Source organism: Neolamprologus brichardi, chromosome 16, assembly GCF_056152115.1.
Source record: "Neolamprologus brichardi isolate AB-2024 chromosome 16, ASM5615211v1, whole genome shotgun sequence".
In the NCBI taxonomy this organism is placed as follows: Eukaryota; Metazoa; Chordata; class Actinopteri; order Cichliformes; family Cichlidae; genus Neolamprologus; species Neolamprologus brichardi.
The window spans coordinates 23,928,157-23,953,941 of NC_142119.1; the positions used below are offsets into that span (position 1 = coordinate 23,928,157).

Sequence of the window (25,785 nt, forward strand, 5' to 3'; positions counted from 1 at the left end):
ATTCTTTTTTTTTTTTTTTTTAAATGTTTTCTTTCTATTTTAATTCTTTTATTATATTATCCCTCTGTTCAGCACTTTGGGCAACACTTGATGTCTTTTAAATGTGCTATATAAATAAAGATGACTTGACTTGACTTGACTTGACTTAAGCTTAGAAGTGCTTGTGTGAATGGGTGTGATGGGGTGAATGAATTAGCTGTATAAAGCGCTTTGAGTGCTCGTACAGAGTAGAAAAGCTCTATGTAAGAACCAGTCATTTACAAACTAAGACTGTTCTTGTCAGTCGATAATGTCTCAGATGATCTGTGTCGCTGCCATGGTTAGGTGAAGAAATTGCAAAACAGTTCTTTGATTAAACCATTATTTCATTGATTAAAGGTTTAGTTCATTATTTAGAGAAATTGACTTATTCTGGCCACTAAAATTCTGTTCATTAACATTTGGGTATTGGCCGCCTTTTGTTGTTTGTTTTAAGACAAAAATGAGATATAATTACATTTTCGGCACTAGGGCTGATAAAACTGGGAAAACATGGGCGTTTTCACTTTTTTCTTACATTTTATAAGCAGTTTAAGTGCACACTCAGTCATCCTGTTTTCATTTGTTATTCTGTCATTCAAATTTAACGTGTGCGTTATTACAGTCATAGCTCATAATTTGTCTGTCCTTGTGTTCACTATGTGCAGCTTGGATACAAACGAATCACAGAAAAGCAACTCGGGGAAGACGCCGATACAGATCCTGCATGAATATGGCACGAAAAGCGGAAACCTTCCTGTGTACGTGATGGAGAGGGCTGAAGGAGAGGCTCACCAGCCCAGCTTTGTCTTCAGCGTGACAGTCGGTGACGTAAGCGGCATAGGTAGGCTACGCTGTCACCCCTGCTGTGCTGATAGCTGGCTGTCACCGAATGAGGGCTTTTATTTGAGGTGAAAATTGCACCGTGGTAATTCAGAGAGAGTGCCTCAGGCTGCAACATGTTCTTTGTCACTTTGTTGAATTTCTCTTCTGTTGCTGAAGCAAAGTGTTTAAATTTACCCTCTGTATCCCTTGTTTTTTAACAAAGATATCACACTTTAGGCATAGAAAAGTGCAGGTCCAGAGAAAAAGGGTGAGAAGCAGTTGGAATGCTCTTCATGTTGAGGTGATGAGATATGACTTAGTGTCTGTATTTAACATCTGTCACCAAGCCTATGCTTTAGGGGGAAAAGGCTTTAAAGTTGAAGTCTTTTTGTTCTTCCAACTAGCCTCTCACACTTTACATTTGATTAGGATACTGTGGCTTTCAGTTAGGTTTATTATTATTGCTGTTTTGATATTGTATAACACAGGCAACTGATTGGTCTTTTTTTTTCAGGTCAAGGTCCGAGTAAAAAGGCTGCTAAACACCAGGCTGCAGAGGCTGCTCTAAAAGCTATGAACATAGATGCTGGAGTCATGTAAGTAGAGTGTAATCATTTAAATTACTGGTTGGAAATAAAAGTTGTACTCCTTAGAGGTTTGCAAATAATGAATATTTGCCTCTTTGAATAGCAAGCGGACTTTGTGCTGCCAAATAAAGTTGGCAACAGCAACGCTCTGATAATTTATGTTCATTTTCTGGGTAAATCATCAAGGCTATAATTAGATTAATGAGCAATGAAAAAATTAATTGCATCCCATATTAGTTTCAGTCAAAACCATGCCAGTGTTGTGGAACTTTAACAACTCAATCTGTCTGCATTTTGAATCATTTTGGACATTTTATAGACTTCACACTGGCTGTTATAGCATAAAACACAAATGTTTAAGAATATGACAGGAATCTTTTACTATTTTCATTTGTTTAAACACTTAAGTCAAAACAGTAATTGGAATTATAGAAATAATGCTGATTATCTTGTTATAGTGGCATCTGTGAAAGGATTGGTTATAGAGTGTTGTGGAAAAGCCATGACTATACACTCCTTGTGTATAGATTACTATCAAGGAGTCAGACTTTCCTGAATTTTTTAAGATGGTTTTAAGCAATAGTTCCTCAGTCTTTCTGAAGGTCATTCAGAGTTATTTGTTTTTTTTAAACATTGGCTGCTCTTTCACTCAGTTCATTCCTTGTATGTCATCACTTTTAGAAGATTGTTGTTTTTTAAGCCATCTAACACTGACCTATGAATCATTCAAGCAATAAAAAGCTACATAACTAAAAAAATAAACCATTTTTGTGGCTACACTTAACAGATAACATAGTAAAGGACCAATTTTGGATGATTCCAAAAAAACTATTTGCTAAAAACTTAGAGTATCTCAGACTGGTGTGCAGTGTGTCATTATAAAATTTGAGGAAACTTAAGGTTGGAAAAAACAAACAAACATATGAACAATATTTGGTTTAAATTGTCATCACTATGTATAGAGAAGGCCACGACAGAGGCATGGTGAGTGTCTACAGCCATCAGAAAGATACAGTGGGGATTCTGTCATGGCTTGGAGTAGGGCTGTGCCATATGACCACAATCTCATATCCCGATATAAGAATTCTATCGTCCAATAACGATATAAATCACAAAAATGTAAAATTTTCTGAAAATTCTGTGAATCTCGGGCAGCTCGACTTGCAGGAAGTGTTTCCAGCTGCGCGTCATGTAGCTGGAGTCGAGTGTTTTAACCGATGCATGAAACTATACATTTTTAGACATAAGTTGTAACGGCCGCCGTTTTCTTTGTGAGTATTTATTACACGGCGCGCTGCGGGGAAAAGCCTGTTCTAACGTTTGAGTCTAAGGTTTATTTTTTAGCACCTGGCGGCTCTTTTTTACTTCACATCCGTAAATAATCTGCTCTTTCACGTGATTCAGTTTATTTTGAAAAGTCTCAACAGGATCTTGAGCTTTATTGTGAAAGGTTTATGTGGAACATAAACAAGCGGACACGCGATGGTGTTACCGTCGTTGTTGCTAACCAAAAGGCATAAAAACAGGCGCTTGTCCATCAGTAGTGTGGTTATATTAAATATAAGAGAAAGAGAGAACTTATTAATTAATATAGCCACTACAGTGACCATCAAAACCATGAAAAAATATTGCCGTAAACTGTTTATTTTGCGACACCACGAAACAAACGATAGCGTAAAATGAAACGATAGACGGTTTTATATCGTCATCCGATATATATCGTTATATTGAACAGCCCTAGCTTGGAGCTGCATTTCAGCCAGTTGTGTTGGGGATCTTGTCAACTATCAGATTTTGATCCACCCAGCAGTACCATCTGAATGGGCATCGGATTGGCAACCACTTAATTTTTTTAGCAATTACAATAATACATCTGGCAGCAACACCCAAAGAAGAGCTCTGAGTATCTGTCAGAAATCTTTTACTATTCCTGAAGACTACTTATAGAAATGACAAGAAAGCTTGACAAGAGTTTAGGCTGTGCTGAAGAAAAATGCGTTCAAGGTGATCATACCAAATATTGACTGTCAAGCTTCTTAGAATTATGTGAACTCTATTATTGCCTTGTACGTTTTGTATGTCAATGCCTGGTTGTACATTTGTTGTACCAATTTACTATTTTCCTAGAAAAATGAGGGTTAACTCAAGACTTTTAGCACAGCTCTGTAATTATGCTGCAGGAGGGAAGTCAGCCTGAGAAATCTTAGATTAAATCTTGTGCTTGTAACTTGTAGCGCCTACTAAATACTATGACACTCGTGTGATTTCTCTTTAATTCCAAGCAGGAATGTTCCTGGGACGTCTGACAGTAATGGTGTGGCAGCAGAGACAAACAATCATCCTAACTCTGTGGGGTTACTCCAGGTGTGCCAGTCATGGCTGTGTTTACGCAAGAACATTTCTTCCATATGTATGAAATGAACTGTGTTTCCCTCATGATCTTTTCTTATCTTTCACATTAGGAGTTAGCATTACAAAGAGGATGGCATCTTCCTGAATACACAGTTTTAACAGAGGCTGGTCCACCGCATAAAAGAGAGTTCACGGTTATTTGTCGATTGGAGTCCTTGTCAGAGAAGGGTGCGATTATTTTTCACGTGCAAAGAAAAATTTCTAAAATTTTGCTCATTTGTCCTAACTTTCTATCTTGTTTTCGCAACAGGTGTAGGAAATTCAAAAAAAGCTGCAAAAAAAGTGGCTGCAGAGAAAATTGTGGCAAAGCTTCAGAGTCTATCAGGCTGTTCTGAAATCACATGGGTATGTCGGATCTTTCTTGGCTCATTTGTGTGACGTCTACAGGCAACTTCGACATTTCAGACAATTTCTTCTGTGTTGTGATGTTTTTACTTTTCAGGGTCCTAAACCAAGTGTGCGATTTGAAAACCTAAGGAACTCGATGGCAGAGAAGATATCTTTACTGAGGAGAAACCCGCTGAGCATTCCCAACACAGACTACATTCAGATGATGTTGGACCTTTCCAAAGAACAAGGCTTTGAGGTCACATACTTTGATATTGGTAAGAAAACAAACTGCATTTGTATTTTTCTGTTAGCAATACTGGTGCCTTCCATTCAGATTATGTGGTTCCCAGCTTCCCTCACTCACATCAGATTCAAAGAAAAACTCCCGTCGCCCTAATCATAGACCGCATTTAACGTCTTGATTAAATCCTCAACTTTCATCCTTTTTTAAAATAATAAAACTGGGTCATCTATGCAGTTGTGCTTTCCCAAATGAGGCCATGTACCGCTCCAGTGGTTAATGCTGAGAAATCTTCATAGTAGTGGGGCATTTGTGAGGGTGTTAGAAAAAACAACAAAAAAAACTCACAAGATGTGAGGTTGGCGAAAGACATTTTCCATACATTACGTTACACCTGGGATCGGATCGGATGCCTTTTGCCTTCACAATTGCCATAATTCTTCATGGCATACATCCAATAGGGTGCTTCAAACATTCATCTAAGATTTTGGTCAATGCTGGTGTCACAGCATCACACAGTTGCTGCAGATTTGTTGGCTGCACACCCATGATGTGAATTTCCTGTTCCACCACAGTCAAAGACACTCTATTTAATTCAGATCTGGTGCCTGTGGAGTTCATCTGAGTACAGTGACCTTGTTGTCATGCTCAAGAAACCAGTTTGAGATGGTTGTAGCTTTGTCCTGCTTCATGTACTGCCCTATTATCTTTATGCAGTGGCAGATCACAACAATAGTCAACTCAAGGCAGTTTATATTGAAATGGAAAAAACAACAGTCCCTTTTAAGCAAACCTTTCTTATGCCAACTATTCACAGTTAGTGTGAGACAGAAGAAAAGAGTGAAACAGAAAGAGCATAGGTGACTGAACAGTGAGGCTGGTGTCAATAAGACTTGAATTATCTGCTCTTCCCAGAGTTTGTACGGGTGCTTGAAATCCGTGAAAGTTCTTGAATTTTAGTATTGTCTTTTCAAGGTTTGAAACATGCTTGAAACCGTATTTCATTCACTGCAAATAACTATCTGACCGAATAGTTTTCTTATCAGATAGAGAAATAAAACGAGTTGCAAAGTGTAAAAGCAAAATTTCTCCACCTGGGCTGCCATGCACCACTGTGTGACCCCGCCCCTCCCCCGAACAGTCGGGGATGAGTGCACTAACTTGCTGTGTTAACGAGTATTTGATAGAAAACGACACTGGCGGACTTTGGACTCTTGAGTCACATGACAGGTGAGTCCTCAGGGGCGTTATGACCCCCCCCCCCCAATAATCAGACATAACCGATAAAATTATGAATTATCTTGCATAAATGAGGCGGTTGATTTCTTTACTCACTTCAGTTATTACCAGAAAAATAGTTGCATGTTTAATCATCTGGAAATTTGCCCAGATTTATTTATTTATTTATTTAGACAGAGATCTTGACCACACAAATGTTCAGCACAAAGTTACACCAATGTGAGTCCTAGTAAATAATTTTCGAGTATGTGTACATGACATGTGCTAATTTTTAAAACTATTATTATTATTTTGCTTGTTATCAAACGTACTGGAGAAATGATTGAAATGCACTGAGTGTGATGGAGTACGGCAGCGCTTGTATAGTAGTTAGTTATGGCGTGGTGATTTATGGAATATGCTGTAAACGTAGCTAACATTACTTAGCAGTAGCAGTAATGTGAGTTACTTCACTCAAGTAAAAGCTTTAAACGTTAGTCTGATACTTAACTAGACAACTTATGGCTTAAGGAAATAATGGTAATAAGAGGGACTGATCCATACGGGCACAAAGAATAGCCACTTTTTTGTGCTACCGAAGTTCCGAGGCTTTCATTCAAAATCTTGAGCACCTACACATTAAACAACTTAAAAAATATAAATGGCTTCAAGCTCACATTGAGGCCTGTGGGGCACTATCAGCCACTGAGACAACAAACAAATTTGAGTGTTTTAATATATGAATATTTCATACATTAAGGCTGTCTGTGTATTTAAGGGAGATGAACAATACATTATAATTTCACATAGTCATATCACAGATGATAGACTAAATAAATAGGTTTTTGATAGATGCTTGTGCATTCTTAAAGTCTTATATGTTGAATTGAACTGAGTATGTCATCTGTTCAAAGCCTCTCCCAGTCAGTGCTGTTCTCCATGCCTGTCTTACTGTACATGATGTTATTAGCACAAACACTTTAAAGGTGATCATTTATGACTTTAACAATAATACAGACAGCAATGTAGTGAAACATCTCACAGTTAGTTTTATTGGGAATAAACTTTAACCTGTTTGGCCTTCATGGGTTTTCTGAGCTTTCTGCTCGAAAATGAAATGACCAAAATAAATGAGTATTTCTCTGCAATTACAGACTGTGTAAACAATCTTGGTATCAAAATAAAGCGAACGCTTGTGAGATGTCATTAGAGATGTGAATATTACTGCAGATTACTACTATGTCAAAGTTGCTGTGACTCAAACATAGAAAAATTGGATTTTTTATTTCTAACTGCTCTTTTAATTGTCTGGTGTCTTTGCTTTGTTTGGTGTTTGAAATGGTTTACATGAGCTTTTAGCTGAGATTCAGAGGTTTCTGTGGACACTACTCATGTCAGCACTTATATTTCTGACCTCGTGTTATAATCGATTAAACGCGATCTCCTCCCTTTTGCCCCCATTTTTGATGTTGTGGGTGCAAATGATCAGGCATGACATTCTCATAATAAATCAGAGAAGATACTGCAAATAATTAATCCTGCATTTGTGTGATTGAAAAGTGTGTGCAATGACACCGTTTTAAAGATTTAGCCTAAATAATTTTGGCGTGAATGAGCCTAAACATGATGACCTGACTAGTGACACCGGAGTTTTTAGTTCACCGTTCATGAGGTTTCAAGAAGAAAATGAAAGATAGATCTGAATGTTTGAAAGTGTTTTGGAGAAATTCTGTAAAGATTAGATGAACAATACTCAAAGGATAAATTCAACTGGTTTATTTTGTTAGATAAGTTGAAAGAAAGGTTAAACAAGCAAGTAAATAAAGAAACAAGGTAAAATGAAGTAAGAGAAAAAGTTAACAAGTAAATAAAGAAAAAAGGTTAAATGAAGTAAGAGCAAAAAGTTAACAAGTAAATAAAGAAACAAGGTTAAATGAAGTAAGAGCAAAAAGTTAACAAGTAAATAAAGAAAGAAGGTTAAATGAAGTAAGAGCAAAAAGTTAACAAGTAAATAAAGAAAGAAGGTAGAGGAGAGAAAACCCCAACAATCCCCTCTGAGCAAGCACTAGGCGACAGTGGGGAGGAAAAACTGCCTTTAAACGGGCAGAAACCTCCGGCAGAACCAGGCTCAGGAGGGGGCAGTCAACTGCCGGGACCGGTTGGGGGGGTGAACAGAGGTGGAGCAAGACGAGGCTACATCAGTTGAAGAAGCAGTATTGTCCCTCTTCCGGAACAAGCTGAAGAATCTTTTCTTCTTTTTCATGGACTTTTCCACGAGCGCCTTTTTCTCCAGGATGAGGGTTCTCAACTCATCGATGGTTTCTGTGTTTTGCTTCTCAAGTTTCTTGCATGTTTGTTCCACCTGTTCTAATGTTGCTTGTGTTTCTTCAAGCTTTTCTTGGAGGTCTTTGGATGTTGCCTCCTGTGTCAGCTTTGCCTTCTGCAGGTCTGCATTTCTCAGTTGATCTTCTTTGTGCATGCCTTCTAGCTGCTCATTTCTTTTCTGGATGTCGCGGAGCGTACACTGCAGGTCTTCATGCGTTTTGTCTTGCTTTTGCTTTTGCGCCTGCATTTCTGTGTTTTCCCGCTTCAAGTTGTTGAATTCCAACAATATCCCCTTAATGAGCTCTGAGTTGTTTTTCGCCATGTGATCGATCCTTTTCTGCATCTGTGAGCATCGTTTTTCCAATGTTTCCTTTTCTCCCTCCAGCTCACTTGTTTTGACCTTCAGTTCATTACAGAATCCTTGCAACTTTTGATTTTTACTCTCAAAGTCCTTGATAATGCACTTTTCTTCTGTCAGTCTTTCTTGCTGTTGTTCTTTCTCTTGAAGGAGGTCTTTATTTTGGCACAGTGTTTGATCCAACCTTACCTTCACCATTCTGTACTTTTCCTGCATGCCTTGGAGTTCGTGCTGCAGGTCTTTTTGCTTTGTGTCCTGTTGTTCCCTCTGTTGGAGGACTTCTTTATTTTTTTCTTCAGCTTCATCAAGCTTTCTTTGGAGCAGGTGATTCTTTTGGTCCACGCATTGGAGATCAAACTCTATCTTATCAATCGTCGCTTTCCTGCCTTGAAGCTGCTCAGACATTTCTTTAACTTCAGCGCTCTTTTTCTTGTTTTCTTTGATGAGGAATACAATCTGCTCTCTGGCTTGAGCAAACTTGATCCCCCAGCCCTCGTTAATAATGTTGATGTCGGGCTGGCGCTGTAGTGTTTCTTCCAGGTGTTTGTTTTGTGCTTCCATTTGTAAGCACTTCTTCTCCAGGTGAAGTTTTTCTTTTTCAATTTGTTGAATTTTGTTCTGGAGATGGTTGTTTTCATTCCTACTCTCCTGTAATGCCCTTTGGATGGATAAGAGGCCATTTGGAGAAATTGGCCGGCCACGCGTGGAAGGAGAGGCGGCGTAATCTTTTTGTCTTGGTTGCCGTAATCTTGGATACATGTTGGCGTTTGTATCCGATGACTCTGAGAGGTTTCTGTTTCTGTAGTGAACGTTTGAAGGCTGCAAACAAACGAACTAAAAATTGCTGTTTCTCACCCCTATTTAAGGAAAAACTTCAAAGGATCAAAGATCCTTATGACATCATCACTCCTAAGCCAATCAGATTGTCACATGACATTTTGGAATGGGGATATTTTTTTTTAAACCGTTTTCAAATTTAACTTAATATTTCTTAAGTGACCTGTTTAGTCGATTAAGAAATTTATTGCCACAAACGTCCCTAATGTTAAATAAGAGACAACAGAAAAAAAGACAGTTTTTTCCTATGTAATTATTATTATAGCTCTATTAATAGAGCTATAATAATTTTTTTTAAATAATTATCCTACTTTTTATAAAAGGGAACATTATTTAAAGAATATGTAGTTAATGAAAAAAACTCTGTTCATCTAAAGGGTATAAAAAAACTCTGTTCATCTAAAGGGTATAACAAGAAGGGTGAGCTCTCTGCTCGAAAATGAAATGATCAAAATAAATGTATTTCTCTGCAATTACAAACTGTGTGTAAACAGTCTTTGTATCAAAATAAAGCGAACGCTTGTGAGATGTCATTAGAGATGTGAATATTACTGCAGATGTTACTGTGACTCAAACATAGAAACATTTGATTTTTTATTTTCCTCACCTAATTTATTTTAAATTATTTTATAGCATATAAAACCTTTGAAAATATGCTTCGGTTCACATTTAACTCCAGAAAATCATAAATCAAAATATGGATATTACCTGTCCACAGATTCATGGTGACGTAACTGCTCTTTTAACTGTCTGGTGTCTTTGCTTTGTTTGGTGTTTGAAATGGTTTACATGAGCTTTTAGCTGAGATTCAGAGGTTTCTGTGGACACTACTCATGTCAGCACTTATATTTCTGACCTCGTGTTATAATCGATTAAATGCGATCTCCTCCCTTTTGCCCCCATTTTTGATGTTGTGGGTGCAAATGATCAGGCATGACATTCTCATAATAAATCAGAGAAGATACTGCAAATAATTAATCCTGCATTTGTGTGATTGAAATGAATTGAAAATATGTGTGCAATGACACCGTTTTAAAGATTTAGCCTAACTAATTTTGGCGTGAATGAGCCTAAACACGATGACCGGACTAATGATACCATATCACCTGTGACACTCACACACACACACACACACACACACACACACACACACACACACACACACACACACACACACACACACACACACACACACACACACACACGTATGACTTTGCCAGTTTCAGCTGAAACAATTTCAGTGTTTCAAACCATGTTCCAGAGTTTTTAGTTCACCGTTCATGAGGTTTCAAGAAGAAAATGAAAGACAGATCTGAATGTTTGAAAGTGTTTTGGAGAAATTCTGTAAAGATTAGATGAACAATACTCAAAGGATAAATTCAACTGGTTTATTTTGTTAGATAAGTTGAAAGAAAGGTTAAACAAGCAAGTAAATAAGGAAACAAGGTAAAATGAAGTAAGAGCAAAAAGTTAACAAGTAAATAATAAAGAAACAAGGTAAAATGAAGTAAGAGCAAAAAGTTAACAAGTAAATAAAGAAACAAGGTTAAATGAAGTAAGAGCAAAAAGTTAACAAGTAAATAAGGAAACAAGGTTAAATGAAGTAAGAGCAAAAAGTTAACAAGTAAATAAAGAAACAAGGTTAAATGAAGTAAGAGCAAAAAGTTAACAAGTAAATAAGGAAACAAGGTTAAATGAAGTAAGAGCAAAAAGTTAACAAGTAAATAAAGAAAGAAGGTAGAGGAGAGAAAACCCCAACAATCCCCTCTGAGCAAGCACTAGGCGACAGTGGGGAGGAAAAACTGCCTTTAAACGGGCAGAAACCTCCGGCAGAACCAGGCTCAGGAGGGGGCAGTCAACTGCCGGGACCGGTTGGGGGGGTGAACAGAGGTGGAGCAAGACGAGGCTACATCAGTTGAAGAAGCAGTATTGTCCCTCTTCCGGAACAAGCTGAAGAATCTTTTCTTCTTTTTCATGGACTTTTCCACGAGCGCCTTTTTCTCCAGGATGAGGGTTCTCAACTCATCGATGGTTTCTGTGTTTTGCTTGTCAAGTTTCTTGCATGTTTGTTCCACCTGTTCTAATGTTGCTTGTGTTTCTTCAAGCTTTTCTTGGAGGTCTTTGGCTGTTGCCTCCTGTGTCAGCTTTGCCTTCTGCAGGTCTGCATTTCTCAGTTGATCTTCTTTGTGCATGCCTTCTAGCTGCTCATTTCTTTTCTGGATATCGTGGAGCGTACACTGCAGGTCTTCATGCGTTTTGTCTTGCTTTTGCTTTTGCGCCTGCATTTCTGTGTTTTCCCGCTTCAAGTTGTTGAATTCCAACAATATCCCCTTAATGAGCTCTGAGTTGTTTTTCGCCATGTGATCGATCCTTTTCTGCATCTGTGAGCATCGTTTTTCCAATGTTTCCTTTTCTCCCTCCAGCTCACTTGTTTTGACCTTCAGTTCATTACAGAATTCTTGCAACTTTTGATTTTTACTCTCAAAGTCCTTGATAATGCACTTTTCTTCTGTCAGTCTTTCTTGCTGTTGTTCTTTCTCTTGAAGAAGGTCTTTATTTTGGCACAGTGTTTGATCCAACCTTACCTTCACCATTCTGTACTTTTCCTGCATGCCTTGGAGTTCGTGCTGCAGGTCTTTTTGCTTTGTGTCCTGTTGTTCCCTCTGTTGGAGGACTTCTTTATTTTTTTCTTCAGCTTCATCAAGCTTTCTTTGGAGCAGGTGATTCTTTTGGTCCACGCATTGGAGATCCCACTCTATCTTATCAATCGTCGCTTTCCTGCCTTGAAGCTGCTCAGACATTTCTTTAACTTCAGCGCTCTTTTTCTTGTTTTCTTTGATGAGGAATACAATCTGCTCTCTGGCTTGAGCAAACTTGATCCCCCAGCCCTCGTTAATAATGTTGATGTCGGGCTGGCGCTGTAGTGTTTCTTCCAGGTGTTTGTTTTGTGCTTCCATTTGTAAGCACTTCTTCTCCAGGTGAAGTTTTTCTTTTTCAATTTGTTGAATTTTGTTCTGGAGATGGTTGTTTTCATTCCTACTCTCCTGTAATGCCCTTTGGATGGATAAGAGGCCATTTGGAGAAATTGGCCGGCCACGCGTGGAAGGAGAGGCGGCGTAATCTTTTTGTCTTGGTTGCCGTAATCTTGGATACATGTTGGCGTTTGTATCCGATGACTCTGAGAGGTTTCTGTTTCTGTAGTGAACGTTTGAAGGCTGCAAACAAACGAACTAAAAATTGCTGTTTCTCACCCCTATTTAAGGAAAAACTTCAAAGGATCAAAGATCCTTATGACATCATCACTCCTAAGCCAATCAGATTGTCACATGACATTTTGGAATGGGGATATTTTTTTTTAAACCGTTTTCAAATTTAACTTAATATTTCTTAAGTGACCTGTTTAGTCGATTAAGAAATTTATTGCCACAAACGTCCCTAATGTTAAATAAGAGACAACAGAAAAAAAGACAGTTTTTTCCTATGTAATTATTATTATAGCTCTATTAATAGAGCTATAATAATTTTTTTTAAATAATTATCCTACTTTTTATGAAAGGGAACATTATTTAAAGAATATGTAGTTAATGAAAAAAACTCTGTTCATCTAAAGGGTATAACAAGAAGGGTGAGCTCTCTGCTCGAAAATGAAATGATCAAAATAAATGTATTTCTCTGCAATTACAAACTGTGTGTAAACAGTCTTTGTATCAAAATAAAGCGAACGCTTGTGAGATGTCATTAGAGATGTGAATATTACTGCAGATGTTACTGTGACTCAAACATAGAAACATTTGATTTTTTATTTTCCTCACCTAATTTATTTTAAATTATTTTATAGCATATAAAACCTTTGAAAATATGCTTCGGTTCACATTTAACTCCAGAAAATCATAAATCAAAATATGGATATTACCTGTCCACAGATTCATGGTGACGTAACTGCTCTTTTAACTGTCTGGTGTCTTTGCTTTGTTTGGTGTTTGAAATGGTTTACATGAGCTTTTAGCTGAGATTCAGAGGTTTCTGTGGACACTACTCATGTCAGCACTTATATTTCTGACCTCGTGTTATAATCGATTAAATGCGATCTCCTCCCTTTTGCCCCCATTTTTGATGTTGTGGGTGCAAATGATCAGGCATGACATTCTCATAATAAATCAGAGAAGATACTGCAAATAATTAATCCTGCATTTGTGTGATTGAAATGTTTGTGCAATGGCACCGTTTTAAAGATTTAGCCTAAATAATTTTGGCGTGAATGAGCCTAAACATGATGACCGGACTAATGATACCATATCACCTGTGACACTCACACACACACACACACACACACACACACACACACGTATGACTTTGCCAGTTTCAGCTGAAACAATTTCAGTGTTTCAAACCATGTTCCAGAGTTTTTAGTTCACCGTTCATGAGGTTTCAATAAGAAAATGAAAGACAGATCTGAATGTTTGAAAGTGTTTTGGAGAAATTCTGTAAAGATTAGATGAACAATACTCAAAGGATAAATTCAACTGGTTTATTTTGTTAGATAAGTTGAACAAAAAGTTAAAGAGAGAAAAGTAAATAAAGAAACAAGGTAAAATGAAGTAAGAGCAAAAAGTTAACAAGTAAATAAAGAAACAAGGTTAAATGAAGTAAGAGCAAAAAGTTAACAAGTAAATAAGGAAACAAGGTAAAATGAAGTAAGAGCAAAAAGTTAACAGGTAAATAAAGAAACAAGGTTAAATGAAGTAAGAGCAAAAAGTTAACAAGTAAATAAAGAAACAAGGTTAAATGAAGTAAGAGCAAAAAGTTAACAAGTAAATAAGGAAACAAGGTTAAATGAAGTAAGAGCAAAAAGTTAACAAGTAAATAAGGAAACAAGGTTAAATGAAGTAAGAGCAAAAAGTTAACAAGTAAATAAAGAAAGAAGGTAGAGGAGAGAAAACCCCAACAATCCCCTCTGAGCAAGCACTAGGCGACAGTGGGGAGGAAAAACTGCCTTTAAACGGGCAGAAACCTCCGGCAGAACCAGGCTCAGGAGGGGGCAGTCAACTGCCGGGACCGGTTGGGGGGGTGAACAGAGGTGGAGCAAGACGAGGCTACATCAGTTGAAGAAGCAGTATTGTCCCTCTTCCAGAACAAGCTGAAGAATCTTTTCTTCTTTTTCATGGACTTTTCCACGAGCGCCTTTTTCTCCAGGATGAGGGTTCTCAACTCATCGATGGTTTCTGTGTTTTGCTTCTCAAGTTTCTTGCATGTTTGTTCCACCTGTTCTAATGTTGCTTGTGTTTCTTCAAGCTTTTCTTTGAGGTCTTTGGCTGTTGCCTCCTGTGTCAGCTTTGCCTTCTGCAGGTCTGCATTTCTCAGTTGATCTTCTTTGTGCATGCCTTCTAGCTGCTCATTTCTTTTCTGGATATCGCAGAGCGTACACTGCAGGTCTTCATGCGTTTTGTCTTGCTTTTGCTTTTGCGCCTGCATTTCTGTGTTTTCCCGCTTCAAGTTGTTGAATTCCAACAATATCCCCTTAATGAGCTCTGAGTTGTTTTTCGCCATGTGATCGATCCTTTTCTGCATCTGTGAGCATCGTTTTTCCAGTGTTTCCTTTTCTCCCTCCAGCTCACTTGTTTTGACCTTCAGTTCATTACAGAATTCTTGCAACTTTTGATTTTTACTCTCAAAGTCCTTGATAATGCACTTTTCTTCTGTCAGTCTTTCTTGCTGTTGTTCTTTCTCTTGAAGGAGGTCTTTATTTTGGCACAGTGTTTGATCCAACCTTACCTTCACCATTCTGTACTTTTCCTGCATGCCTTGGAGTTCGTGCTGCAGGTCTTTTTGCTTTGTGTCCTGTTGTTCCTTCTGTTGGAGGACTTCTTTATTTTTTTCTTCAGCTTCATCAAGCTTTCTTTGGAGCAGGTGATTCTTTTGGTCCACGTATTGGAGATCAAACTCTATCTTATCAATCGTCGCTTTCCTGCCTTGAAGCTGCTCAGACATTTCTTTAACTTCAGCGCTCTTTTTCTTGTTTTCTTTGATGAGGAATACAATCTGCTCTCTGGCTTGAGCAAACTTGATCCCCCAGCCCTCGTTAATAATGTTGATGTCGGGCTGGCGCTGTAGTGTTTCTTCCAGGTGTTTGTTTTGTGCTTCCATTTGTAAGCACTTCTTCTCCAGGTGAAGTTTTTCTTTTTCAATTTGTTGAATTTTGTTCTGGAGATGGTTGTTTTCATTCCTACTCTCCTGTAATGCCCTTTGGATGGATAAGAGGCCATTTGGAGAAATTGGCCGGCCACGCGTGGAAGGAGAGGCGGCGTAATCTTTTTGTCTTGGTTGCCGTAATCTTGGATACATGTTGGCGTTTGTATCCGATGACTCTGAGAGGTTTCTGTTTCTGTAGTGAACGTTTGAAGGCTGCAAACAAACGAACTAAAAATTGCTGTTTCTCACCCCTATTTAAGGAAAAACTTCAAAGGATCAAAGATCCTTATGACATCATCACTCCTAAGCCAATCAGATTGTCACATGACATTTTAGAATGGGGATATTTTTTTTTAAACCGTTTTCAAATTTAACTTAATATTTCTTAAGTGACCTGTTTAGTCGATTAAGAAATTTATTGCCACAAACGTCCCTAATGTTAAATAAGAGACAACAGAAAAAAAGACAGTTTTTTCCTATGTGATTATTATTATAGCTCTATTAATAGAGCTATAATAATTTTTTTTAAATAATTATCCTACTTTTTATAAAAGGGAACATTATTTAAAGAATATGTAGTTAATGAAAAAAACTCTGTTCATCTAAAGGGTATAAAAAAACTCTGTTCATCTAAAGGGTATAACAAGAAGGGTGAGCTCTCTGCTCGAAAATGAAATGATCAAAATAAATGTATTTCTCTGCAATTACAAACTGTGTGTAAACAGTCTTTGTATCAAAATAAAGCGAACGCTTGTGAGATGTCATTAGAGATGTGAATATTACTGCAGATGTTACTGTGACTCAAACATAGAAACATTTGATTTTTTATTTTCCTCACCTAATTTATTTTAAATTATTTTATAGCATATAAAACCTTTGAAAATATGCTTCGGTTCACATTTAACTCCAGAAAATCATAAATCAAAATATGGATATTACCTGTCCACAGATTCATGGTGACGTAACTGCTCTTTTAACTGTCTGGTGTCTTTGCTTTGTTTGGTGTTTGAAATGGTTTACATGAGCTTTTAGCTGAGATTCAGAGGTTTCTGTGGACACTACTCATGTCAGCACTTATATTTCTGACCTCGTGTTATAATCGATTAAATGCGATCTCCTCCCTTTTGCCCCCATTTTTGATGTTGTGGGTGCAAATGATCAGGCATGACATTCTCATAATAAATCAGAGAAGATACTGCAAATAATTAATCCTGCATTTGTGTGATTGAAATGAATTGAAAATATGTGTGCAATGACACCGTTTTAAAGATTTAGCCTAACTAATTTTGGCGTGAATGAGCCTAAACACGATGACCGGACTAATGATACCATATCACCTGTGACACTCACACACACACACACACACACACACACACACACACACACACACACACACACACACACACACACACACACACACACACACACACACACACACACACGTATGACTTTGCCAGTTTCAGCTGAAACAATTTCAGTGTTTCAAACCATGTTCCAGAGTTTTTAGTTCACCGTTCATGAGGTTTCAAGAAGAAAATGAAAGACAGATCTGAATGTTTGAAAGTGTTTTGGAGAAATTCTGTAAAGATTAGATGAACAATACTCAAAGGATAAATTCAACTGGTTTATTTTGTTAGATAAGTTGAAAGAAAGGTTAAACAAGCAAGTAAATAAGGAAACAAGGTAAAATGAAGTAAGAGCAAAAAGTTAACAAGTAAATAATAAAGAAACAAGGTAAAATGAAGTAAGAGCAAAAAGTTAACAAGTAAATAAAGAAACAAGGTTAAATGAAGTAAGAGCAAAAAGTTAACAAGTAAATAAGGAAACAAGGTTAAATGAAGTAAGAGCAAAAAGTTAACAAGTAAATAAAGAAACAAGGTTAAATGAAGTAAGAGCAAAAAGTTAACAAGTAAATAAGGAAACAAGGTTAAATGAAGTAAGAGCAAAAAGTTAACAAGTAAATAAAGAAAGAAGGTTAAATGAAGTAAGAGCAAAAAGTTAACAAGTAAATAAGGAAACAAGGTTAAATGAAGTAAGAGCAAAAAGTTAACAAGTAAATAAAGAAACAAGGTTAAATGAAGTAAGAGCAAAAAGTTAACAAGTAAATAAAGAAAGAAGGTAGAGGAGAGAAAACCCCAACAATCCCCTCTGAGCAAGCACTAGGCGACAGTGGGGAGGAAAAACTGCCTTTAAACGGGCAGAAACCTCCGGCAGAACCAGGCTCAGGAGGGGGCAGTCAACTGCCGGGACCGGTTGGGGGGGTGAACAGAGGTGGAGCAAGACGAGGCTACATCAGTTGAAGAAGCAGTATTGTCCCTCTTCCGGAACAAGCTGAAGAATCTTTTCTTCTTTTTCATGGACTTTTCCACGAGCGCCTTTTTCTCCAGGATGAGGGTTCTCAACTCATCGATGGTTTCTGTGTTTTGCTTGTCAAGTTTCTTGCATGTTTGTTCCACCTGTTCTAATGTTGCTTGTGTTTCTTCAAGCTTTTCTTGGAGGTCTTTGGCTGTTGCCTCCTGTGTCAGCTTTGCCTTCTGCAGGTCTGCATTTCTCAGTTGATCTTCTTTGTGCATGCCTTCTAGCTGCTCATTTCTTTTCTGGATATCGTGGAGCGTACACTGCAGGTCTTCATGCGTTTTGTCTTGCTTTTGCTTTTGCGCCTGCATTTCTGTGTTTTCCCGCTTCAAGTTGTTGAATTCCAACAATATCCCCTTAATGAGCTCTGAGTTGTTTTTCGCCATGTGATCGATCCTTTTCTGCATCTGTGAGCATCGTTTTTCCAATGTTTCCTTTTCTCCCTCCAGCTCACTTGTTTTGACCTTCAGTTCATTACAGAATTCTTGCAACTTTTGATTTTTACTCTCAAAGTCCTTGATAATGCACTTTTCTTCTGTCAGTCTTTCTTGCTGTTGTTCTTTCTCTTGAAGAAGGTCTTTATTTTGGCACAGTGTTTGATCCAACCTTACCTTCACCATTCTGTACTTTTCCTGCATGCCTTGGAGTTCGTGCTGCAGGTCTTTTTGCTTTGTGTCCTGTTGTTCCCTCTGTTGGAGGACTTCTTTATTTTTTTCTTCAGCTTCATCAAGCTTTCTTTGGAGCAGGTGATTCTTTTGGTCCACGCATTGGAGATCCCACTCTATCTTATCAATCGTCGCTTTCCTGCCTTGAAGCTGCTCAGACATTTCTTTAACTTCAGCGCTCTTTTTCTTGTTTTCTTTGATGAGGAATACAATCTGCTCTCTGGCTTGAGCAAACTTGATCCCCCAGCCCTCGTTAATAATGTTGATGTCGGGCTGGCGCTGTAGTGTTTCTTCCAGGTGTTTGTTTTGTGCTTCCATTTGTAAGCACTTCTTCTCCAGGTGAAGTTTTTCTTTTTCAATTTGTTGAATTTTGTTCTGGAGATGGTTGTTTTCATTCCTACTCTCCTGTAATGCCCTTTGGATGGATAAGAGGCCATTTGGAGAAATTGGCCGGCCACGCGTGGAAGGAGAGGCGGCGTAATCTTTTTGTCTTGGTTGCCGTAATCTTGGATACATGTTGGCGTTTGTATCCGATGACTCTGAGAGGTTTCTGTTTCTGTAGTGAACGTTTGAAGGCTGCAAACAAACGAACTAAAAATTGCTGTTTCTCACCCCTATTTAAGGAAAAACTTCAAAGGATCAAAGATCCTTATGACATCATCACTCCTAAGCCAATCAGATTGTCACATGACATTTTGGAATGGGGATATTTTTTTTTAAACCGTTTTCAAATTTAACTTAATATTTCTTAAGTGACCTGTTTAGTCGATTAAGAAATTTATTGCCACAAACGTCCCTAATGTTAAATAAGAGACAACAGAAAAAAAGACAGTTTTTTCCTATGTAATTATTATTATAGCTCTATTAATAGAGCTATAATAATTTTTTTTAAATAATTATCCTACTTTTTATGAAAGGGAACATTATTTAAAGAATATGTAGTTAATGAAAAAAACTCTGTTCATCTAAAGGGTATAACAAGAAGGGTGAGCTCTCTGCTCGAAAATGAAATGATCAAAATAAATGTATTTCTCTGCAATTACAAACTGTGTGTAAACAGTCTTTGTATCAAAATAAAGCGAACGCTTGTGAGATGTCATTAGAGATGTGAATATTACTGCAGATGTTACTGTGACTCAAACATAGAAACATTTGATTTTTTATTTTCCTCACCTAATTTATTTTAAATTATTTTATAGCATATAAAACCTTTGAAAATATGCTTCGGTTCACATTTAACTCCAGAAAATCATAAATCAAAATATGGATATTACCTGTCCACAGATTCATGGTGACGTAACTGCTCTTTTAACTGTCTGGTGTCTTTGCTTTGTTTGGTGTTTGAAATGGTTTACATGAGCTTTTAGCTGAGATTCAGAGGTTTCTGTGGACACTACTCATGTCAGCACTTATATTTCTGACCTCGTGTTATAATCGATTAAATGCGATCTCCTCCCTTTTGCCCCCATTTTTGATGTTGTGGGTGCAAATGATCAGGCATGACATTCTCATAATAAATCAGAGAAGATACTGCAAATAATTAATCCTGCATTTGTGTGATTGAAATGTTTGTGCAATGGCACCGTTTTAAAGATTTAGCCTAAATAATTTTGGCGTGAATGAGCCTAAACATGATGACCGGACTAATGATACCATATCACCTGTGACACTCACACACACACACACACACACACACACACACACACGTATGACTTTGCCAGTTTCAGCTGAAACAATTTCAGTGTTTCAAACCATGTTCCAGAGTTTTTAGTTCACCGTTCATGAGGTTTCAATAAGAAAATGAAAGACAGATCTGAATGTTTGAAAGTGTTTTGGAGAAATTCTGTAAAGATTAGATGAACAATACTCAAAGGATAAATTCAACTGGTTTATTTTGTTAGATAAGTTGAACAAAAAGTTAAAGAGAGAAAAGTAAATAAAGAAACAAGGTAAAATGAAGTAAGAGCAAAAAGTTAACAAGTAAATAAAGAAACAAGGTTAAATGAAGTAAGAGCAAAAAGTTAACAAGTAAATAAGGAAACAAGGTAAAATGAAGTAAGAGCAAAAAGTTAACAGGTAAATAAAGAAACAAGGTTAAATGAAGTAAGAGCAAAAAGTTAACAAGTAAATAAAGAAACAAGGTTAAATGAAGTAAGAGCAAAAAGTTAACAAGTAAATAAGGAAACAAGGTTAAATGAAGTAAGAGCAAAAAGTTAACAAGTAAATAAGGAAACAAGGTTAAATGAAGTAAGAGCAAAAAGTTAACAAGTAAATAAAGAAACAAGGTTAAATGAAGTAAGAGCAAAAAGTTAACAAGTAAATAAAGAAAGAAGGTAGAGGAGAGAAAACCCCAACAATCCCCTCTGAGCAAGCACTAGGCGACAGTGGGGAGGAAAAACTGCCTTTAAACGGGCAGAAACCTCCGGCAGAACCAGGCTCAGGAGGGGGCAGTCAACTGCCGGGACCGGTTGGGGGGGTGAACAGAGGTGGAGCAAGACGAGGCTACATCAGTTGAAGAAGCAGTATTGTCCCTCTTCCAGAACAAGCTGAAGAATCTTTTCTTCTTTTTCATGGACTTTTCCACGAGCGCCTTTTTCTCCAGGATGAGGGTTCTCAACTCATCGATGGTTTCTGTGTTTTGCTTCTCAAGTTTCTTGCATGTTTGTTCCACCTGTTCTAATGTTGCTTGTGTTTCTTCAAGCTTTTCTTTGAGGTCTTTGGCTGTTGCCTCCTGTGTCAGCTTTGCCTTCTGCAGGTCTGCATTTCTCAGTTGATCTTCTTTGTGCATGCCTTCTAGCTGCTCATTTCTTTTCTGGATATCGCAGAGCGTACACTGCAGGTCTTCATGCGTTTTGTCTTGCTTTTGCTTTTGCGCCTGCATTTCTGTGTTTTCCCGCTTCAAGTTGTTGAATTCCAACAATATCCCCTTAATGAGCTCTGAGTTGTTTTTCGCCATGTGATCGATCCTTTTCTGCATCTGTGAGCATCGTTTTTCCAGTGTTTCCTTTTCTCCCTCCAGCTCACTTGTTTTGACCTTCAGTTCATTACAGAATTCTTGCAACTTTTGATTTTTACTCTCAAAGTCCTTGATAATGCACTTTTCTTCTGTCAGTCTTTCTTGCTGTTGTTCTTTCTCTTGAAGGAGGTCTTTATTTTGGCACAGTGTTTGATCCAACCTTACCTTCACCATTCTGTACTTTTCCTGCATGCCTTGGAGTTCGTGCTGCAGGTCTTTTTGCTTTGTGTCCTGTTGTTCCTTCTGTTGGAGGACTTCTTTATTTTTTTCTTCAGCTTCATCAAGCTTTCTTTGGAGCAGGTGATTCTTTTGGTCCACGTATTGGAGATCAAACTCTATCTTATCAATCGTCGCTTTCCTGCCTTGAAGCTGCTCAGACATTTCTTTAACTTCAGCGCTCTTTTTCTTGTTTTCTTTGATGAGGAATACAATCTGCTCTCTGGCTTGAGCAAACTTGATCCCCCAGCCCTCGTTAATAATGTTGATGTCGGGCTGGCGCTGTAGTGTTTCTTCCAGGTGTTTGTTTTGTGCTTCCATTTGTAAGCACTTCTTCTCCAGGTGAAGTTTTTCTTTTTCAATTTGTTGAATTTTGTTCTGGAGATGGTTGTTTTCATTCCTACTCTCCTGTAATGCCCTTTGGATGGATAAGAGGCCATTTGGAGAAATTGGCCGGCCACGCGTGGAAGGAGAGGCGGCGTAATCTTTTTGTCTTGGTTGCCGTAATCTTGGATACATGTTGGCGTTTGTATCCGATGACTCTGAGAGGTTTCTGTTTCTGTAGTGAACGTTTGAAGGCTGCAAACAAACGAACTAAAAATTGCTGTTTCTCACCCCTATTTAAGGAAAAACTTCAAAGGATCAAAGATCCTTATGACATCATCACTCCTAAGCCAATCAGATTGTCACATGACATTTTAGAATGGGGATATTTTTTTTTAAACCGTTTTCAAATTTAACTTAATATTTCTTAAGTGACCTGTTTAGTCGATTAAGAAATTTATTGCCACAAACGTCCCTAATGTTAAATAAGAGACAACAGAAAAAAAGACAGTTTTTTCCTATGTGATTATTATTATAGCTCTATTAATAGAGCTATAATAATTTTTTTTAAATAATTATCCTACTTTTTATAAAAGGGAACATTATTTAAAGAATATGTAGTTAATGAAAAAAACTCTGTTCATCTAAAGGGTATAACAAGAAGGGTGAGCTCTCTGCTCGAAAATGAAATGATCAAAATAAATGTATTTCTCTGCAATTACAAACTGTGTGTAAACAGTCTTTGTATCAAAATAAAGCGAACGCTTGTGAGATGTCATTAGAGATGTGAATATTACTGCAGATGTTACTGTGACTCAAACATAGAAACATTTGATTTTTTATTTTCCTCACCTAATTTATTTTAAATTATTTTATAGCATATAAAACCTTTGAAAATATGCTTCGGTTCACATTTAACTCCAGAAAATCATAAATCAAAATATGGATATTACCTGTCCACAGATTCATGGTGACGTAACTGCTCTTTTAACTGTCTGGTGTCTTTGCTTTGTTTGGTGTTTGAAATGGTTTACATGAGCTTTTAGCTGAGATTCAGAGGTTTCTGTGGACACTACTCATGTCAGCACTTATATTTCTGACCTTGTGTTATAATCGATTAAATGCGATCTCCTCCCTTTTGCCCCCATTTTTGATGTTGTGGGTGCAAATGATCAGGCATGACATTCTCATAATAAATCAGAGAAGATACTGCAAATAATTAATCCTGCATTTGTGTGATTGAAATGAACTGAAAATATGTGTGCAATGACACCGTTTTAAAGATTTAGCCTAACTAATTTTGGCGTGAATGAGCCTAAACACGATGACCGGACTAATGATACCATATCACCTGTGACACTCACACACACACACACACACACACACACACACACACACACACACACACACACACACGTATGACTTTGCCAGTTTCAGCTGAAACAATTTCAGTGTTTCAAACCATGTTCCAGAGTTTTTAGTTCACCGTTCATGAGGTTTCAAGAAGAAAATGAAAGACAGATCTGAATGTTTGAAAGTGTTTTGGAGAAATTCTGTAAAGATTAGATGAACAATACTCAAAGGATAAATTCAACTGGTTTATTTTGTTAGATAAGTTGAACAAAAAGTTAAAGAGAGAAAAGTAAATAAAGAAACAAGGTTAAATGAAGTAAGAGCAAAAAGTTAACAAGTAAATAAAGAAACAAGGTTAAATGAAGTAAGAGAAAAAGTTAACAAGTAAATAAAGAAACAAGGTTAAATGAAGTAAGAGCAAAAAGTTAACAAGTAAATAAAGAAACAAGGTTAAATGAAGTAAGAGCAAAAAGTTAACAAGTAAATAAAGAAAGAAGGTTAAATGAAGTAAGAGCAAAAAGTTAACAAGTAAATAAAGAAAGAAGGTAGAGGAGAGAAAACCCCAACAATCCCCTCTGAGCAAGCACTAGGCGACAGTGGGGAGGAAAAACTGCCTTTAAACGGGCAGAAACCTCCGGCAGAACCAGGCTCAGGAGGGGGCAGTCAACTGCCGGGACCGGTTGGGGGGGTGAACAGAGGTGGAGCAAGACGAGGCTACATCAGTTGAAGAAGCAGTATTGTCCCTCTTCCGGAACAAGCTGAAGAATCTTTTCTTCTTTTTCATGGACTTTTCCACGAGCGCCTTTTTCTCCAGGATGAGGGTTCTCAACTCATCGATGGTTTCTGTGTTTTGCTTCTCAAGTTTCTTGCATGTTTGTTCCACCTGTTCTAATGTTGCTTGTGTTTCTTCAAGCTTTTCTTGGAGGTCTTTGGCTGTTGCCTCCTGTGTCAGCTTTGCCTTCTGCAGGTCTGCATTTCTCAGTTGATCTTCTTTGTGCATGCCTTCTAGCTGCTCATTTCTTTTCTGGATGTCGCGGAGCGTACACTGCAGGTCTTCATGCGTTTTGTCTTGCTTTTGCTTTTGCGCCTGCATTTCTGTGTTTTCCCGCTTCAAGTTGTTGAATTCCAACAATATCCCCTTAATGAGCTCTGAGTTGTTTTTCGCCATGTGATCGATCCTTTTCTGCATCTGTGAGCATCGTTTTTCCAATGTTTCCTTTTCTCCCTCCAGCTCACTTGTTTTGACCTTCAGTTCATTACAGAATCCTTGCAACTTTTGATTTTTACTCTCAAAGTCCTTGATAATGCACTTTTCTTCTGTCAGTCTTTCTTGCTGTTGTTCTTTCTCTTGAAGGAGGTCTTTATTTTGGCACAGTGTTTGATCCAACCTTACCTTCACCATTCTGTACTTTTCCTGCATGCCTTGGAGTTCGTGCTGCAGGTCTTTTTGCTTTGTGTCCTGTTGTTCCTTCTGTTGGAGGACTTCTTTATTTTTTTCTTCAGCTTCATCAAGCTTTCTTTGGAGCAGGTGATTCTTTTGGTCCATGCATTGGAGATCAAACTCTATCTTATCAATCGTCGCTTTCCTGCCTTGAAGCTGCTCGGACATGTCTTTAACTTCAGCGCTCTTTTTCTTGTTTTCTTTGATGAGGAATACAATCTGCTCTCTGGCTTGAGCAAACTTGATCCCCCAGCCCTCGTTAATAATGTTGATGTCGGGCTGGCGCTGTAGTGTTTCTTCCAGGTGTTTGTTTTGTGCTTCCATTTGTAAGCACTTCTTCTCCAGGTGAAGTTTTTCTTTTTCAATTTGTTGAATTTTGTTCTGGAGATGGTTGTTTTCATTCCTACTCTCCTGTAATGCCCTTTGGATGGATAAGAGGCCATTTGGAGAAATTGGCCGGCCACGCGTGGAAGGAGAGGCGGCGTAATCTTTTTGTCTTGGTTGCCGTAATCTTGGATACATGTTGGCGTTTGTATCCGATGACTCTGAGAGGTTTCTGTTTCTGTAGTGAACGTTTGAAGGCTGCAAACAAACGAACTAAAAATTGCTGTTTCTCACCCCTATTTAAGGAAAAACTTCAAAGGATCAAAGATCCTTATGACATCATCACTCCTAAGCCAATCAGATTGTCACATGACATTTTGGAATGGGGATATTTTTTTTTAAACCGTTTTCAAATTTAACTTAATATTTCTTAAGTGACCTGTTTAGTCGATTAAGAAATTTATTGCCACAAACGTCCCTAATGTTAAATAAGAGACAACAGAAAAAAAGACAGTTTTTTCCTATGTAATTATTATTATAGCTCTATTAATAGAGCTATAATAATTTTTTTTAAATAATTATCCTACTTTTTATGAAAGGGAACATTATTTAAAGAATATGTAGTTAATGAAAAAAACTCTGTTCATCTAAAGGGTATAACAAGAAGGGTGAGCTCTCTGCTCGAAAATGAAATGATCAAAATAAATGTATTTCTCTGCAATTACAAACTGTGTGTAAACAGTCTTTGTAT

The 25,785-nt window shown here is 37.6% G+C and overlaps 7 protein-coding genes across 8 annotated transcripts in view; 1 reads left to right on the plus strand and 6 right to left on the minus strand.

Moving 5' to 3' along the window:
* prkra (protein kinase, interferon-inducible double stranded RNA dependent activator) overlaps window positions 1-25,785 on the plus strand; it is a 30,135-nt gene that overhangs the window by 2,227 nt on the left and 2,123 nt on the right. Inside the window, exons 2-7 of one of the 2 annotated variants that reach the window (XM_006788439.3) lie at window positions 687-862; window positions 1,358-1,439; window positions 3,713-3,794; window positions 3,893-4,010; window positions 4,093-4,187; window positions 4,285-4,447. In XM_006788439.3, the coding sequence (XP_006788502.2) occupies window positions 687-862; window positions 1,358-1,439; window positions 3,713-3,794; window positions 3,893-4,010; window positions 4,093-4,187; window positions 4,285-4,447 (716 nt within the window). The remainder of the gene's footprint in view (window positions 1-686; window positions 863-1,357; window positions 1,440-3,712; window positions 3,795-3,892; window positions 4,011-4,092; window positions 4,188-4,284; window positions 4,448-25,785) is intronic. The other variant, XM_006788440.3, reaches the window with a different exon arrangement.
* LOC148098264 (uncharacterized) lies at window positions 7,408-9,428 on the minus strand. The gene has a single exon (XM_087830213.1). It carries the CDS (start codon window positions 9,071-9,073, stop codon window positions 7,760-7,762), a length of 1,314 nt encoding a protein of 437 aa, XP_087686339.1. The 5' UTR covers window positions 9,074-9,428; the 3' UTR covers window positions 7,408-7,759.
* Window positions 10,526-12,660, minus strand: LOC148098265 (uncharacterized). The gene has a single exon (XM_087830211.1). It carries the CDS (start codon window positions 12,304-12,306, stop codon window positions 10,993-10,995), a length of 1,314 nt encoding a protein of 437 aa, XP_087686337.1. The 5' UTR covers window positions 12,307-12,660; the 3' UTR covers window positions 10,526-10,992.
* On the minus strand, window positions 13,683-15,630 carry LOC148098266 (uncharacterized). The gene has a single exon (XM_087830212.1). The coding sequence runs from the start codon at window positions 15,491-15,493 to the stop codon at window positions 14,180-14,182; it is 1,314 nt and encodes a 437-aa protein (XP_087686338.1). The 5' UTR covers window positions 15,494-15,630; the 3' UTR covers window positions 13,683-14,179.
* On the minus strand, window positions 16,967-19,231 carry LOC148098267 (uncharacterized). The gene has a single exon (XM_087853011.1). It carries the CDS (start codon window positions 18,874-18,876, stop codon window positions 17,563-17,565), a length of 1,314 nt encoding a protein of 437 aa, XP_087709137.1. The 5' UTR covers window positions 18,877-19,231; the 3' UTR covers window positions 16,967-17,562.
* On the minus strand, window positions 20,253-22,399 carry LOC148098268 (uncharacterized). The gene has a single exon (XM_087853013.1). The coding sequence runs from the start codon at window positions 22,109-22,111 to the stop codon at window positions 20,798-20,800; it is 1,314 nt and encodes a 437-aa protein (XP_087709139.1). The 5' UTR covers window positions 22,112-22,399; the 3' UTR covers window positions 20,253-20,797.
* Window positions 23,452-25,369, minus strand: LOC148098269 (uncharacterized). The gene has a single exon (XM_087853012.1). It carries the CDS (start codon window positions 25,230-25,232, stop codon window positions 23,919-23,921), a length of 1,314 nt encoding a protein of 437 aa, XP_087709138.1. The 5' UTR covers window positions 25,233-25,369; the 3' UTR covers window positions 23,452-23,918.